This window comes from Heteronotia binoei, chromosome 21, assembly GCF_032191835.1.
Source record: "Heteronotia binoei isolate CCM8104 ecotype False Entrance Well chromosome 21, APGP_CSIRO_Hbin_v1, whole genome shotgun sequence".
Classification (NCBI taxonomy): Eukaryota; Metazoa; Chordata; class Lepidosauria; order Squamata; family Gekkonidae; genus Heteronotia; species Heteronotia binoei.
Genome location: NC_083243.1, coordinates 26,728,970 through 26,742,818, shown reverse-complemented (window position 1 = coordinate 26,742,818; position 13,849 = coordinate 26,728,970). Strand labels below are relative to the sequence as shown.

Here is a 13,849-nt window from a genome sequence, read left to right as displayed (position 1 = left end):
CTTAATACCAAATCCATATTCAGCGTGATTGGATAAGAATGGAGTGATCAACTGTATCAACAGGGCTTTTTTGTAGCAGAAACTCCTTTGCATATTAGGCCACACCCCCTTGATGTAGCCAATCCTCCTGGAGCTTACAGTAGGCACTGTACTAAGAGTCCTGTAAGCTCTTGGAGGATTGGCTACATCAGGGGTGTGTGGCCTAATATGCAAAGGAGTTCTTGCTACAAAAAAAAAGCCCTGAAGAAGTCCAACAGTACCACCAGAACCCCCCCCCCCCGGCCCAATTTTAAATAAAGCGGAATTTAAGCCATCTCAGTACCAAACCCAGGCCTGATACCAGACTGAAACAGGTCAAGGGCAGATGTGTCATTCAGGAAATCCTTTTAAATGCCTTGCCTCCTCCTGGAATTAATGAAGGATTGGAGCACTTTCTTTTTGGGGCACATAAAATTGGACCCTCTGGTCCAATATTTTTGAAACCTGGGAGGTGTTTGAGGAGAGGCACTGGTGCTATGTTGAAAACATGGTGCCTTTACCTCAAAAAAAACAGCCCCTCCCCAGAGCCCCAGATGCCCACGGATCAATTCTTCATTATACCCTATGGGAATCGGTCTTCATAGGGAATAATGGAGTGTCCAGCAGACATTTCCCTTCCCCCCCTTTCTGATGACCCTGAAGCGGGGGGAGGGTCTCCAGACCAGGGGATCCCCTGCCCCCACCAAGGACTGGCAGCCCTATTGCAAAAACAATCACAACCCGAGGGGAGGGGGCAAATTTTCATCACCCACAGCAGGGCTGGACTTACTGAGATATTTGATTATTATAGCAGAGTTTTGTCCAGTCATAGAAGCATGATACTGAGTGCAGTAAATAAATCTCCCAAGAAGTATTTTGCAAGCAAAGGTAAACCTCCTGTGCTAATTTCCACAGCTTCCTCTGAACTTCCTTTCTGGAATGAAATCCTGTTTGATACGTATACAACACAGCCTGGCGTGCTTATTCTAGACAGCAGGAGGGGAGGGGGTAGAACAGAACTACACTTAGACCAAAGCAGACCGTGAATGCAGAAAGGTGATCAAACCTCTGGGTCTTGTTTAGGGTTGCCAATCCCCAGGTAAGGACAGGGGATCCCTTGCTTTGGAGGCCCTCCCCCCACTTCAGGGTCATCAGAAACTGGGGGTGGAAATGCCTGCTAGGCACTCCATTATTCCATATGGAGATCAATTCCCATAGTTTATAATGGAGAATTGATCTGCGGATATCTGGAGATCTGGGGAGGCTGTTTTTTTAGGTAGAGGTGCCAAATCTTCAGCATAGCATCCAGTGCCTCTCCCCAAAATACCCCCCAAGTTTCAAAAGGATTGGCCCAGGGGGTCCAATCCTGTGAGCCCCCAAAGAAGTTGCCCCTATCCATTATTTCCAATCAAGGGAAAGCATTCAAAAGGCGTGCAGTCCCTTTAAATGTGATGACCAGAACGCCATTTGGAGTTCACTTATGCTTCTCATAATCTTGCTCCTGGCTCCACCCCCAAAGTCTCCTGACTCCACCCCCAAAGTCTCCTGACTCCACCCCCAAAGTCCCCAGATATTTCTTGAATTGGACTTGGCAGCCCTTGTCTTGTTTGGGCTGCAGCTCAGCCAGGAAATCCCACCTCCAAGTTCCTGGCACTGAGGCCCTTCTCCTCCCTGGGGATTTCAGAGTCACAATGGAAAGGGATTCAAGGGCAGTGAAAGGGGTTGAGTGCTCTTGACAAAGATGAGAGAATTTTTCTTAGCAATGGGAGAGGACAATTCCGAGATGGGGGAATGAAACACGCTAGTCTTGTGGAGTGAATGCATTCATTATATGTTCAAAAGGAGGGTTGCCAACTCTGGGTTTGGGGACTTCCTGGAGATTTGAGGCTGGGCAGAGTTTGGGAAATGAGGAGTTCAGGAGGAGTGTTATAACCAGGGATTTCTTTGTAGAAAAAGCCCAGCAGAAACTCATTTGCATATTAGACCACGCCCCCTGACATCACCATTGCTTCACAGAGGGCTTTTGTGTAGAAAAAGCCCAGCAGAAGCTTATTTGTGTATTAGACCACACCCCGATGCCAAGCCAGCCGGAACTTCGTTCCAGCTCAAAAAAAAAGTCCTGGTTATGACATAGAATCCACCCTCCAGAGCTGCCATTTCTCCAAGGCAGAGAAAGAAGAACTTTTTCCCCTTTCTCACAATACAAGAACTCACAGGCACTCCATGAAATTGATGAGCAGTAAGCTTAAAACAGATAAAAGGAAGTACTTCTTCTCCCAAAGAATAATTAACATCATTTTAGTGGTCTCCCACACCTACATCGTTCCAACCATTAAAGTAAGACAGGATGCTTTAACAAAACCTCTAAGAAATGTAACATGACCACAAGGGGGAAATCTGGAAACCTACTGAGTTTCAGATCAGGAGATAAATGACTGGATTGACGGGTTTTCTTCTACAGTGTGGCTTCTCCAGATAAGGATGTTTACAGCCCATCCTGCTATATCAGCATGCTGCTCTTAACCGAGTCCTGCAAATGGGGAAATGATGTGGTCAACGTATACTATGACATATCATGCACTGCCTTTTCTTACTGGAAGTAGATATGGCATTATACAATTTTTTAAGCAGACATTGGCCTAGTTTGGTATAGTGGTGAAGAGCAGTGGATTCTAATCTGGGAGAACCGGGTTTGATTCCCCATTCCTCCTCCACATATAGCCAGCTGGGTGACCTTAGGTCAGTCACAGGTTCTCTGAGAGCTGTAGTCTCTCAAGAGAAGTTCTCTCAGAGCTCTCTCAGCCCTACCTACCTCACAGGTGTCTGTTGTGGGGAGAGGAAGGGAAATAGATTGTAAGCTGCTCTGAGTGAAGAAGAAGAAGAAGAATTGTAGATTTATACCCTGCCCTTCTCTCTGGATCAGAGACACAGAGTGGCTTACAATCTCCTATATCTTCTCCCCCCACAGCAGACATTCTGTGAGGTGGGTGGGGCTGAGAGGGCTCTCGCAGCAGCTGCCCTTTCAAGGACAACTCCCACAAAAGCTATGGCCAACCCAAGGCAATTCCAACAGGTGCAAGTGGAGGAGTGGGGAATCAAACCCGGTTCTCCCAGATCAGAGTCTGCACACTTAACCACTGCACCAAACTGGCAGGGTATAAATCCAGTCTCTTCCTCCTCCTCTTCTTCTTATCAGTGACAAGAGGATGGCTGGTCAGCATCTTACCTCCTCGTACCAACACTCCTTCCAGTTCACCATAGAAATTGGCATTGGTCTGCCATGTGGATCATGCAGGCTGGTTGCACCTCTGTGATATGTTTTGCTTCACTGTTGAGTTCCAGAACCATGGGCCAAGTGAAGCCTGGTCACTATTAATTGGCATCACCCCCGAGCGCCCTTCTGCTAATGTGCAGAACCTGATGCTCTTGGACGGAGCATCGAGAACGCTCGACATCTCCAAGGGATTGGTTTCAATTCGTTGACCCGCTCTCCTATTCCACTTGGTTTCCCCTTGATTTACATTTTAATTTGTTTCTTCCTCCTTAATACCTTTGCCAGATGCTGCTGGGGGCTTATATTTATCTTGGGAAATACAGTTTAGGGATTAGAAAGAGCCAGAATACAGGAAGACAACCCACCCGTGCATAATCCCTTAATTAAGTGAAGCATGTGCTGCAAATCTGGGCATGCCATCTTTGACAATTAACAGAGATCTTTCCAGCGCTCCCTACGGAAGCCTAACCTTTCTCCTCCGGCACCCCAGGTCTTATCCATGACTGTGCGTTCCTTGTATGCTTTAAATTTGCAATGCTGCCTTGGCAGCCCCCAGACCCACCCCTGAATAACACAGGACCTAATGACTAATTGCAAGCATATTGCACCCAACAGAACTTTTAAAGACAAGCAGCTTCAGATGATTGTGATTTAGAGTGAGAAGACTGATGCAGGAAGTGGGTGGTTGACCCTTTCTCTCCTGACCATTTCTCCACTCTGCCATCCACAGGATAACACGTTTCCAGCTCTGGTCAGTCAATGTGGAAGGCTGTGACTCTGCCTTGAACTGCAATGCGAATCTCACAGCCCAAATTCACCCACTACAATTTCCTGCAGAATTCTAAACCAAAGGGTTTCTGAGGCCAAACCCATAGGGGAATGGTGGCCTGATTTGGAGTGGAGGGACTACAGGCAGGAAAATGACACTCTCCTACTCTATTTCTCTGTTCCACAAATTTAACCTCCAAAGCTGCTTTTTTTGGGGGGGGGGGGCGTGGTTTCAAAGTACCAGCTATTACATGTGTTCACATATAACTTCAGGACCTCAACATCTGGCTTTTCAGCACTTAGGACCAGGCCCGTAGCCAGAAAATTCCAGTTGGGGGGCCCACAGAACAAAATTTTGGGTGGAGGGGCCCCTGCTCTCTCTGCCACCACTTTTCCAGCAGCCCTGATCTCCGTGCAGCTTTGGCGGCCCCACCCCCCTCAGTGCAGCACCTCCCCCTCCCTCCCTTCCTACTCACCAACCTGGCAAAACAGTGAAGAGCAGGCTTCTGGGGCTCTTTCAAGGTGCCCCCCACCCCCGCTGACCACGTGATCAGTGGAAAAAGCCGCTCTGATGCTGGTGGTTCCTACACCGGCTTTCCAGTGAGCTCAGTAAGTTCAGTGATGGCCGGCCCAGCACTGAACGTCCTGAGTGCACTGGAAAGCTGGCATAGGAACTGCCGGCCTCAGCGCAGCTTTTCCTGCCAATCACGTGCTCGGAGGGGGAGCCTTGAAAGAGCTTCAGGAGCTCGCTCTTCACTGTTTTGCCAGGCTGGTGAGTGAGTTGGTGTCATGGGTGCTGGGGGCCCTGCAGAAGAAGCTGAGCCTGCAGAAGAAACTGTGCCTCTGCCACCTGCACCAGTGCCCCTGCCTCCTGCTGGAGAAGATCCAAGCCCCCCTGCCTCGCCCTCTCGGGTGGCTCATGTGCGTGACCGCCTTCGTCAGGACCTCAGGGGTCAGAGGAGGGCGGCACGCTCACGAGCAAGACGCTCCCTGAGCCCTGAGTGTTGAAAGGATTCTGGCCCTTCTAGGAGTGAGGGTGCTTGAGTCTCAGCAGGATCCTGGCTGCCCTCTGAGTCAGCAATTAGCCCAAATGGGCAACAGACAGCAGAGGGCTATATAGCTGTGGGCTTTGAGAGAAGGCTTTGTGGAAGCAACTAGTCACTTACCTGACGTTCTAGCATCCACTTCGGCTTCTGGACCCCCTGACTCTGGCATTGACTTCTGGACCCCCTGACTTTGGCTTCTGAACCTCTGACCTACGATACCTGGACTGTGATTCGGTTTTGGCGCTTTGGACCCTCCTTGCTACCCAGCTACAGACCTTGGACTGCCCCTGGACTTTGCCTGGCCTGGCCCCAGCCCGTGACAGTTGGGAGGGAGGGGGAGGTGCCCATGGAGTGGGGTGGGGGCCACCAGAGTGGCGCAGAGATCAGGGCTGCCAGAAAAGTGGCAGCAGAGAGAGCGGGAGCTGGGGAAAGAAGGGGCATAAAGGTCCAATGGGGGTTGGGGGGCTGTGCCCTGGACCCTCCGTTGCTACAGGCCTGCTTAGGACCACCTGTAAGTTTGGAGTTGAACTGCCAAACCAACAACATCTACAAAACCTCACCAGTGTTCTGAGCATGATGATATCACTTCTGTGGGAAATCTAGAAGTGATGATGGTTGCTCTAGGAATCACCAGGAAATTGTTACTGCAATTGCTGGGGTCTCCTCTTTTGGGGGGAATTAGCAAAAGCAGATCAGAGGTAGAGCTATTTTGGAGCAGGGTTCTCTCATGCACACAATCAAGAGGCTAGGAAACTTGGAGTGAGGAGTAGAGATTAGGGATTGTTACAGACAGGCCTTGGATTCAGCTGGAGCTCACAGGAGCACAGCTCCTGAACCTTTCTGAGGGTTCCCCCTCCTCCTCCCCACCTTGTCCATTTAATAGTAGGTGCAGCTGCAAAAGAATCCCTGGATGAGCCCCACCACCTATTTTTCTACAAAGCAACCCCTGGTTACAGAGATTGTATTACCGGTCCAGATGTGCAGAATTCCATGTAAAAATTGAAGATGAGGACATGCACAGCCAGTATGACACATCAAAGAGGCCCATTACTTAGAGCAGGGGTGGCTAAACTTGCTTAATGTAAGAGCCACAGAATAAATATCAGATATTTGAGAGCCGAAGGAAGGAAGGAAGGAAAATAAATGAGAGAGGTGGAAAGAAAGCAACTTTAACTGCATTCTCCAAGCCACTGGCTGGCTTGGTTTGGAGAACTGATTTAAAGAGAAATCTCATCTCCAATCCAGCCAATGGGGTGGTGGGGGCTTTAAGAGCCACACAATAGGTCTGAAAACGCAACATGTGACTCCTGAGGCACAGTTTGTCCACCCCTGACTTAGAGTAACAGGGATGCAACCTATCCTGGTGCACACAGGTTGCACATAGGAGCCAAGTTTGCACTCATGTTATATACTGTTTGGAGCGGGGTGTTCCCTCCTTGTGGAATATGGTCGAGTTAATGACAGTTGATGGGCTGTCCTGGGTATTCTGAATAGATTCCCAGTTTAAAACAAAAGGTGAGAATGTGCTCCTGATGGCTGTCAGGAAGGGCCATAATGGTTTAATATTTGAGATTAATTTTACCTCAGTACTCTGAGGGAGGAGGCAGGAAAGGGGGGGGTTGTGCAAAGGACGCATCAGACTGTTTCTGCTGTGTGGAATAATTGTAGTCTCCTGGCTCCATTAGGGTCTATTATAACCCTTGGTTGCAAGCTACATGGTGATATTGAAAACTATACATTTGAAGTGTACATGATACATTTAGATTGTATATGTTGTAGAAATGTGAATATTACAGAATTATATGTGCACATAATTACGGCAACAACAAGATTTGAAAAATATATTTTATTATAAATCAGTACAAGGGAGACCTAAATTCACGGCATTTGTGTTCTACTAATTTTGTCTTAGTGCTGTGAGCCATATATATGATCTCCATCTCTCTGCTATTGGTGGCAACAGTAACAACCACTTTGATTGGTGAACTGTGGCTCATTTTCAGTGGACTGATACAGTAGCTATGCTCTCTTCACTTATGTTTCTGTCATTTGTTGCTTATATGACAGCCAGTTTGGTGTAGTGGTTAAGTGCGCGGACTCTTCTATGGGAGAACCGGGTTTGATTCCCCACTCCTCCACTTGCAGCTACTAGAATGGCCTTGGGTCAGCCATAGCTCTCGTAGGAGTTGTCCTTGAAAGGGCAGCTACTGTTAGAAGAAGAAAATATTGGATATATATCCCGCCCTGTACTCTGAATCTCAGAGTCTCAGAGTGGTCACAATCTCCTTTACCTCCCCCCACCCACAATAGACACCCTGTGAGGTAGGTGGGGCTCAGAGAACTCTTACAGTACCTGCCCTTTCAAGTAAACACTCTCTCAGCCCCACCTATCTCACAGGGTGTCTGTTGTGGGTAGGGGGAGAAGGTAAAGGAGATTATGACCGTTCTAAGACTCTGATTCAGAGTATAGGGTTGGATATAAACCCAATATCATCATCATATTATTATTATCTGCACAGCAAGGGACAGGATACCAACTAGGGCCCCGCACCAATGTCAGTGAAGTGGTGGTGTCAAGCTTTTACACGGGGCTGTGAATCGACTAGATTACAGATTATCATTTTTTAAAAGGGTGTTTTAGCAGTACAATTGTGTATTTGTGTCTCTGGGTTTTTTTTCAGCCAATGTTCAAGAAAATCCTGAGCAAAAAGTGGATTTTATATAGTGGAACTCCTGACTCGTTCATCCAGAAAGCAGTGTCAGCCACTGAAGAATTTTCTAAACCTCTAGTTCATCTGAAGGATCCCATTTACAAGGTAATATTAATTATAATAGTAGATATAGAGTCTGAACAGCCCTAACTAGTCTGATCTTGTCAGAGCTTGGAAGCTAAAGCAGGATATTTTAACAGAAAGGAAGAAGGCATTTTCATCCACCAATCTTGGTACCCAGCTCTGCAAAACACCCTACAGACTATAAATTGCAGAATGTCACAGAACAACCAGCACATTCCACAGAACAATCAGCACAGTCAACAACCATCTTCCTTATCTTCACACCCCTTCCAACCCTCCCAGCAATTAACACAGAACAATGGTCACATTCAACAGCCAGTTTCCTTATCACTACCCTTCCAGGAAGCCCCACCAAACAATGGGCACATCCACAAACCTATTGCCCTTTCATCACACCCCCTCCAGCCTAGAAATAGCAGCTCTCCAGCAGCCCTGGCCTCACTCAATGCACTGCAGCCAAGAAGGTCAGAGCGCCTGCTCCAGCTGCAACGCCACTGAGGATGTTCTCTGCAGCTGAGAACAAAACGTCTGGAAGGAAAACTTTCTCCAGTAGAACACGGCACTTGAGCCCGAAAGATTCTACAAACCCTAATGATGTTACCAGCCGTGAAAACCTGAAATCTTTGATAAAGCAGGATAGGCAGTGGTAAGCATTCGGACAGGAACCCACCAACAAAGAATGGGATTGCTATTAGGGCTGTCAAGTCCCCCGCGTTCTCTGGATGGGGACTTTTTGGGAGTATGCTTTGTGCGTGCGACATGATGACATCCCCCACAAGTGACATCACCGTGCCGGCGATGCCATGCACCAGCCGCTCTAAGTTTTTTCAAGAAAACTCTATGGTTTTCCCAGACGCTGTAGCGATTTGGGAGGGGAAAACTCTATGGTACCTATTGTGCCGTAGAGATTTCCCTCCCAAATTGCTAGAGCATCCAGGAAAACCATAGAGTTTTCCCGGAAATGCCAAGAGCGGCTGGCATGCGATGTCGCCAGTGTGATAACGTCACCCACAAGTGACACCATCATGCCAGCAACGCTGGGAGAGGTTCCCCCGCCGGCCCAATATGGGCCAGCGGGTTGGGAACCTCCAGGGCAGGAGAACCCCCACCCGGACCAGGGACTTGGCAGCCTTAATTGCTATGCGGAGGAAGGCAATGGCAAACGACCTCTGCTCATCTCTCACCTTGAAAACCTCATGAATGGGGTTGTCACCATGAGTCAGCTGAAACTTGGTGGCACACTTTTATTATTTAACAGCAATACTATTGGTCTGACAGGGTCACTACCCTCTACTTTGTCTGGCAGCAGCTTGCCAGGGTCATTCGCATGATCTGCTACCTGATCCTTTTAACTGCAGATGCCAGAGATTGAACATGGGACCTTCTGCATGTAAAATCGGTGCTGTACCATGAATGGTGGAAACTGCCATCAAGTCACAGCCAAGTTATGGCGACCCTGTAGGCTCTTCAAGGCAAGAGACATTCTGAAGTGGTTTGCCATTGCCTGTCACTTCATAGTGACCCTCAGGGCTTTTTTGTAGTAAAAACCCCAGCAGGAACTCATTTGCATATTAGGCCATATCCCCTGGCATCACCATTGTTTCACTCAGGGCTTTTTAGTAGAAACAGTCCAGCAGGAACTCATTTGCATATTAGGCCACACCACCTGACACCAAGTCAGCTGGAGCTGCATTCCTGTGCGTTCCTGCTCAAAAAAAGCCCTGACAACCCTCAACTTCCTTGGTGGTTTCCCATCCAAGAATTAACCAAAGCCAACCCTGCTTAGCTTCCAAGATCTGATGAGATCAGACTAGCCTAGGCCACACTAAGCCCTCCAAATGTAAAAGTTTCCAAGCAGTTTTCCAGCCCCTCCAAAATCTCCAGGGGCTCTTTGAACCTTCTGCAGTTCGAGTGGCAATTAACAACCTGTTCCGCCTCTTGTGTCTTTTTGACAGAATTTTCTCCATGAAATTCACAAGCAAATGGTTAAAGAATATATTACGCAAACCCTGCGGTCAAAGAACAAAAGGGGGAGAAGAAAAGGGGAAGAAGTCAGCAAGCTGATGAAACAAGACGCCCTAATTATAAATAATAGCATGAAACGCCTGGTGGGTAAATGTTACTGTTTGTGTCACAGGTGCAGATGTAGAGTGATGTGAAACTGTCCATAGCTGTTTCAATATCACAAATGCAGCAGAGGACACACTTCCAAGATTTCTGCTCATTAAACTTGTCTATCTCTCACTTTAAAAAAAATGTTGCCCTTCCCCCAAGGAACTCTGGGAGGACATTGTTCTCCTCTCTTCCATTTTATCCTCTGTGAAGTAACTTAGACTTTAAAAATGAGAGGAGCTTCTCAAAAGTGATATTTAATGGTGGAATGGGGGTTTGAACTCAGGTTTCCCAATTATGGTTTCTCTGACAAAGGGAGCTTTGACGCTTGAAAGTTCATATCCTCAAAATTTTATTGATCTCTAAGATGCTACTGGATTTGAATCTAGCAGGTCTCCAAAGTTATATTTCACCAGTCATACTGTGATGTGGGTCCCTATTGGTCCCATTCTAAAACGTCCTGTGAAGTTTGTACTGGAGATTCTTGTAATCGGGGATTTTTTTAACAAGAACCGCTCTGCATATTAGGCCACACACCCCTGATATAGCCAATCCTCCTGGAGCTTGCAGTAAAAGCCTTGTAAGCTCTTGGAGGACTGGCTACATCAGGGGGTGTGGCCTAATATGCAAAGGAGTTCCTGCTACAAAAAAAAGCCCTGCTTGTATTGAGTCAAATCTCCCTAAGGTCAATAAGCCTCACTTAGGAAATAAATAAATTTACTTCCTAAATTAAGCTTGGTAGTAAACTGTCATACCCACATCAGTGGGGGTTCTGTTGCTGGACAGCTTTGCTTTCCTTCTGACCTTCTGGCTTTGATATTATATATGCAGCCTGCTGGGAAATTTAATCTAAGGAGAGGCATACTAGATCAAATCCAGGGGTCTAATCCACTAACCTTTCCCATCCAGATGCCCCAGGATGTAAGACCTTGGAGGGTCACCAATCAGAGTAGACTGTACTGACTTTGATGGACCAAGGGTCTGATTAAGTAGGAGGTAGCTTCATGTGTGCAGTTTTTTTAAAAAAAATCCCCATCTTTCGACTTGTCTCTAGGGTTCCAGTTCTGATTGGCTCTTCCCTGCCATTCTACACATTGCAGACATAATTGGTGAGAAGAAGAAACAAAAAATCAAAGACTGCCTTCAAAACTTGTCTCAGGACTATCCAGATATTAGGTATGCTATTCTTACCTGTAACAAATCGCAGTAATCAGGCCTGTATGACAGAATTATTCCTCCAGGCATTCATAAGAACATAAGAACATAAGAGAAGCCATGTTGGATCAGGCCAACGGCCCATCAAGTCCAACACTCTGTGTCACACAGTGGCAAAAAATTTTATATACACACATACACTGTGGCTAATAGCCACTGATGGACCTGTGCTCCATATTTTTATCTAAACCCTTCTTGAAGGTGGCTATACTTGTGGCCGCCACCACCTCCTGTGGCAGTGAATTCCACATGTTAATCACCCTTTGGGTGAAGAAGTACTTCCTTTTATCTGTTTTAACCTGTCTGCTCAGCAATTTCATCGAATGCCCACGAGTTCTTGTATTGTGAGAAAGGGAGAAAAGTACTTCTTTCTCTACTTTCTCCATCCAATGCATTATCTTGTAAACCTCTATCATGTCACCCCGCAGTCGACGTTTCTCCAAGCTAAAGAGTCCCAAGCGTTTCAACCTTTCCTCATAGGGAAAGTGCTCCAGCCCTTTAATCATTCTAGTTGCCCTTCTCTGGACTTTCTCCAATGCTATAATATCCTTTTTGAGGTGCGGCGACCAGAACTGCACACAGTACTCCAAATGAGACCGCACCATCAATTTATACAGGGGCATTATGATACTGGCTGATTTGTTTTCAATTCCTTTCCTAATAATTCCCAGCATGGCGTTGGCCTTTTTTATTGCAAACGCACACTGTCTTGACATTTTCAGTGAGTTATCTACCACAACCCCAAGATCTCTCACTTGGTCAGTCTCTGCCAGTTCACACCCCATCAACTTGTATTTGTAGCTGGGATTCTTGGCCCCAATGTGCATTACTTTGCACTTGGCCGCATTGAACCGCATCTGCCACGTTGACGCCCACTCACCCAGCCTCAACAGATCCCTTTGGAGTTCCTCACAATCCTCTCTGAGATTCCATTGAGACAGTCTTACTGAGCCCGCTATCGGCTTCTCTGATCATCATGCCAGGGTGATGTGTATTATTTATTTTTATTATTTATCTATTACTTTAGTTTTCTATTCCACCCTCTTCACAAGCGGACTCAGGGCAGCTAACAATCAACCAAAACACAATTTAAGGTTACAATTTAAAGACAGTAAAATTAACAATTAAAATACATTTCATGGCGCTACTCAAAATTCCAGTATAGGCGGGGTCATAATTTTCTTTCTTTTCACAGTGATCCTACGGTGATCATAATTCTTCATAAATGATGTTGCTCAGCAGTGTAGAGTGGCAGTCCTCTCCCATTGAGATGTTAAAGGCCTGTCAAAACAATTCAATTTTACAGGCCCTGTGGAATTAAATTGTTTTATAGAATATTTGTTTTATAGATATTTGTATATCTATGTTGTTAACCGCCCCAAACCCCAACTGCCAGGGAAGTGGCACGCAGTATTCCCACTAAGCTGAGTTAGCGTGAGCTAGCTCACAGATTTTTAGCCTTCAGCTCACAGATTTTTGTCTCAGCTCAGGAAGGATGACCCTGGAGCACAATAATTTATGCAGTAGCTCACAAAGTAGAATTTTTGCTCACAAGACTCTGCAGCTTAGAGGGAACATTGGTGGCAGGATAAAAATAGAATGAAATAACATAATAAATAACAGAGCTTTTTTTGAACAGGAATGCACAGGAACGCAATTCTGACTGGCTTGGCATCAGGGGTGTGGCCTAATATGCAAATGATCCCTGCTGGGCTTTTTCTACAAAAAAAAGCCTTGATAAATAAGATTCAAGATATACGATTGACTATACTTATTAAATCTCTAATCTAAGGAGGGCTGAAGATACAGGGAAGACAGGCAGAGTTGGCTGGATTCTGCCTCGATAAGGGGGGGAGGGTTTACAGCTGTTGCAGTTGCAAATTATTGTTTATATACAACTGCCCACATTACGGACTATTGACCTACAGTCTTTCCTGCACTTGGAGTTTCCAGTCCTGCTGATTTTTGGCCCATAACAATTTGGGGAGGGATGTTTGCCAAGGCACGTTGGCTTGGCAGTAGGCCTGTTGTTATGCTTGCACAGGGTGGGTTGTTTCCAGCTCACTTTGATCATGTATTTGGTTTTTTCGTATTCACGAAGAATTCACTTTCTTTTTGTCTTACAGGAGGGAGCACATCCTGGCTCTTCTTTCCTTCCAAGGGTGGTGGCGAAACACCAGACAATCAATGGCTGATCAGATTGATGGCCTATCAGAAAGTTTAGAAACTGGATCCAGCCAGACGCTCTTTGCTGAAATTGAACTTCCCGACACCAGCCAGTGCTTTTGAAAAATCAGCAAGAAATGAAGTGTATTTGGATGTTCGATGTTTCCATGGGTTTATGAATATTACAAGAAGCTTCCTTTGCCGGCCCATATATCATCTAGCCAAATATCAGCTTCTTTCTGATCAATTTATAACCCTCTTAACCATACCGTCTAAGGGCTAAGCTAGACTTTTATGGGGTGTGGTGGAACCAGGCTTTGAATTCAGCAGGAGCTCACAGGAGTGCAGTTCCTGAACCTTTCTGAGGGTTCCCCCTCCTCCTCCCTATCTACCTACCTTGCCCATTGAATAGTAGGTACAGCTGCCTAACAATCCCTGGATGAGCTCCACCACCT

The 13,849-nt window shown here is 46.5% G+C and overlaps 1 protein-coding gene across 1 annotated transcript in view; it reads left to right on the top strand.

Annotated features, from left to right (window-relative positions):
* EXOC3L4 (exocyst complex component 3 like 4) overlaps positions 1 to 13,614 on the top strand; it is a 69,123-nt gene extending 55,509 nt beyond the window's left edge. Inside the window, exons 10-13 of the mRNA XM_060262837.1 lie at positions 7,788 to 7,922; positions 9,857 to 10,009; positions 11,068 to 11,189; positions 13,355 to 13,614. Of these exons, the coding sequence (XP_060118820.1) occupies positions 7,788 to 7,922; positions 9,857 to 10,009; positions 11,068 to 11,189; positions 13,355 to 13,517 (573 nt within the window). The 3' untranslated portion in view covers positions 13,518 to 13,614. The remainder of the gene's footprint in view (positions 1 to 7,787; positions 7,923 to 9,856; positions 10,010 to 11,067; positions 11,190 to 13,354) is intronic.
* Positions 13,615 to 13,849: the final 235 nt, after the last annotated feature.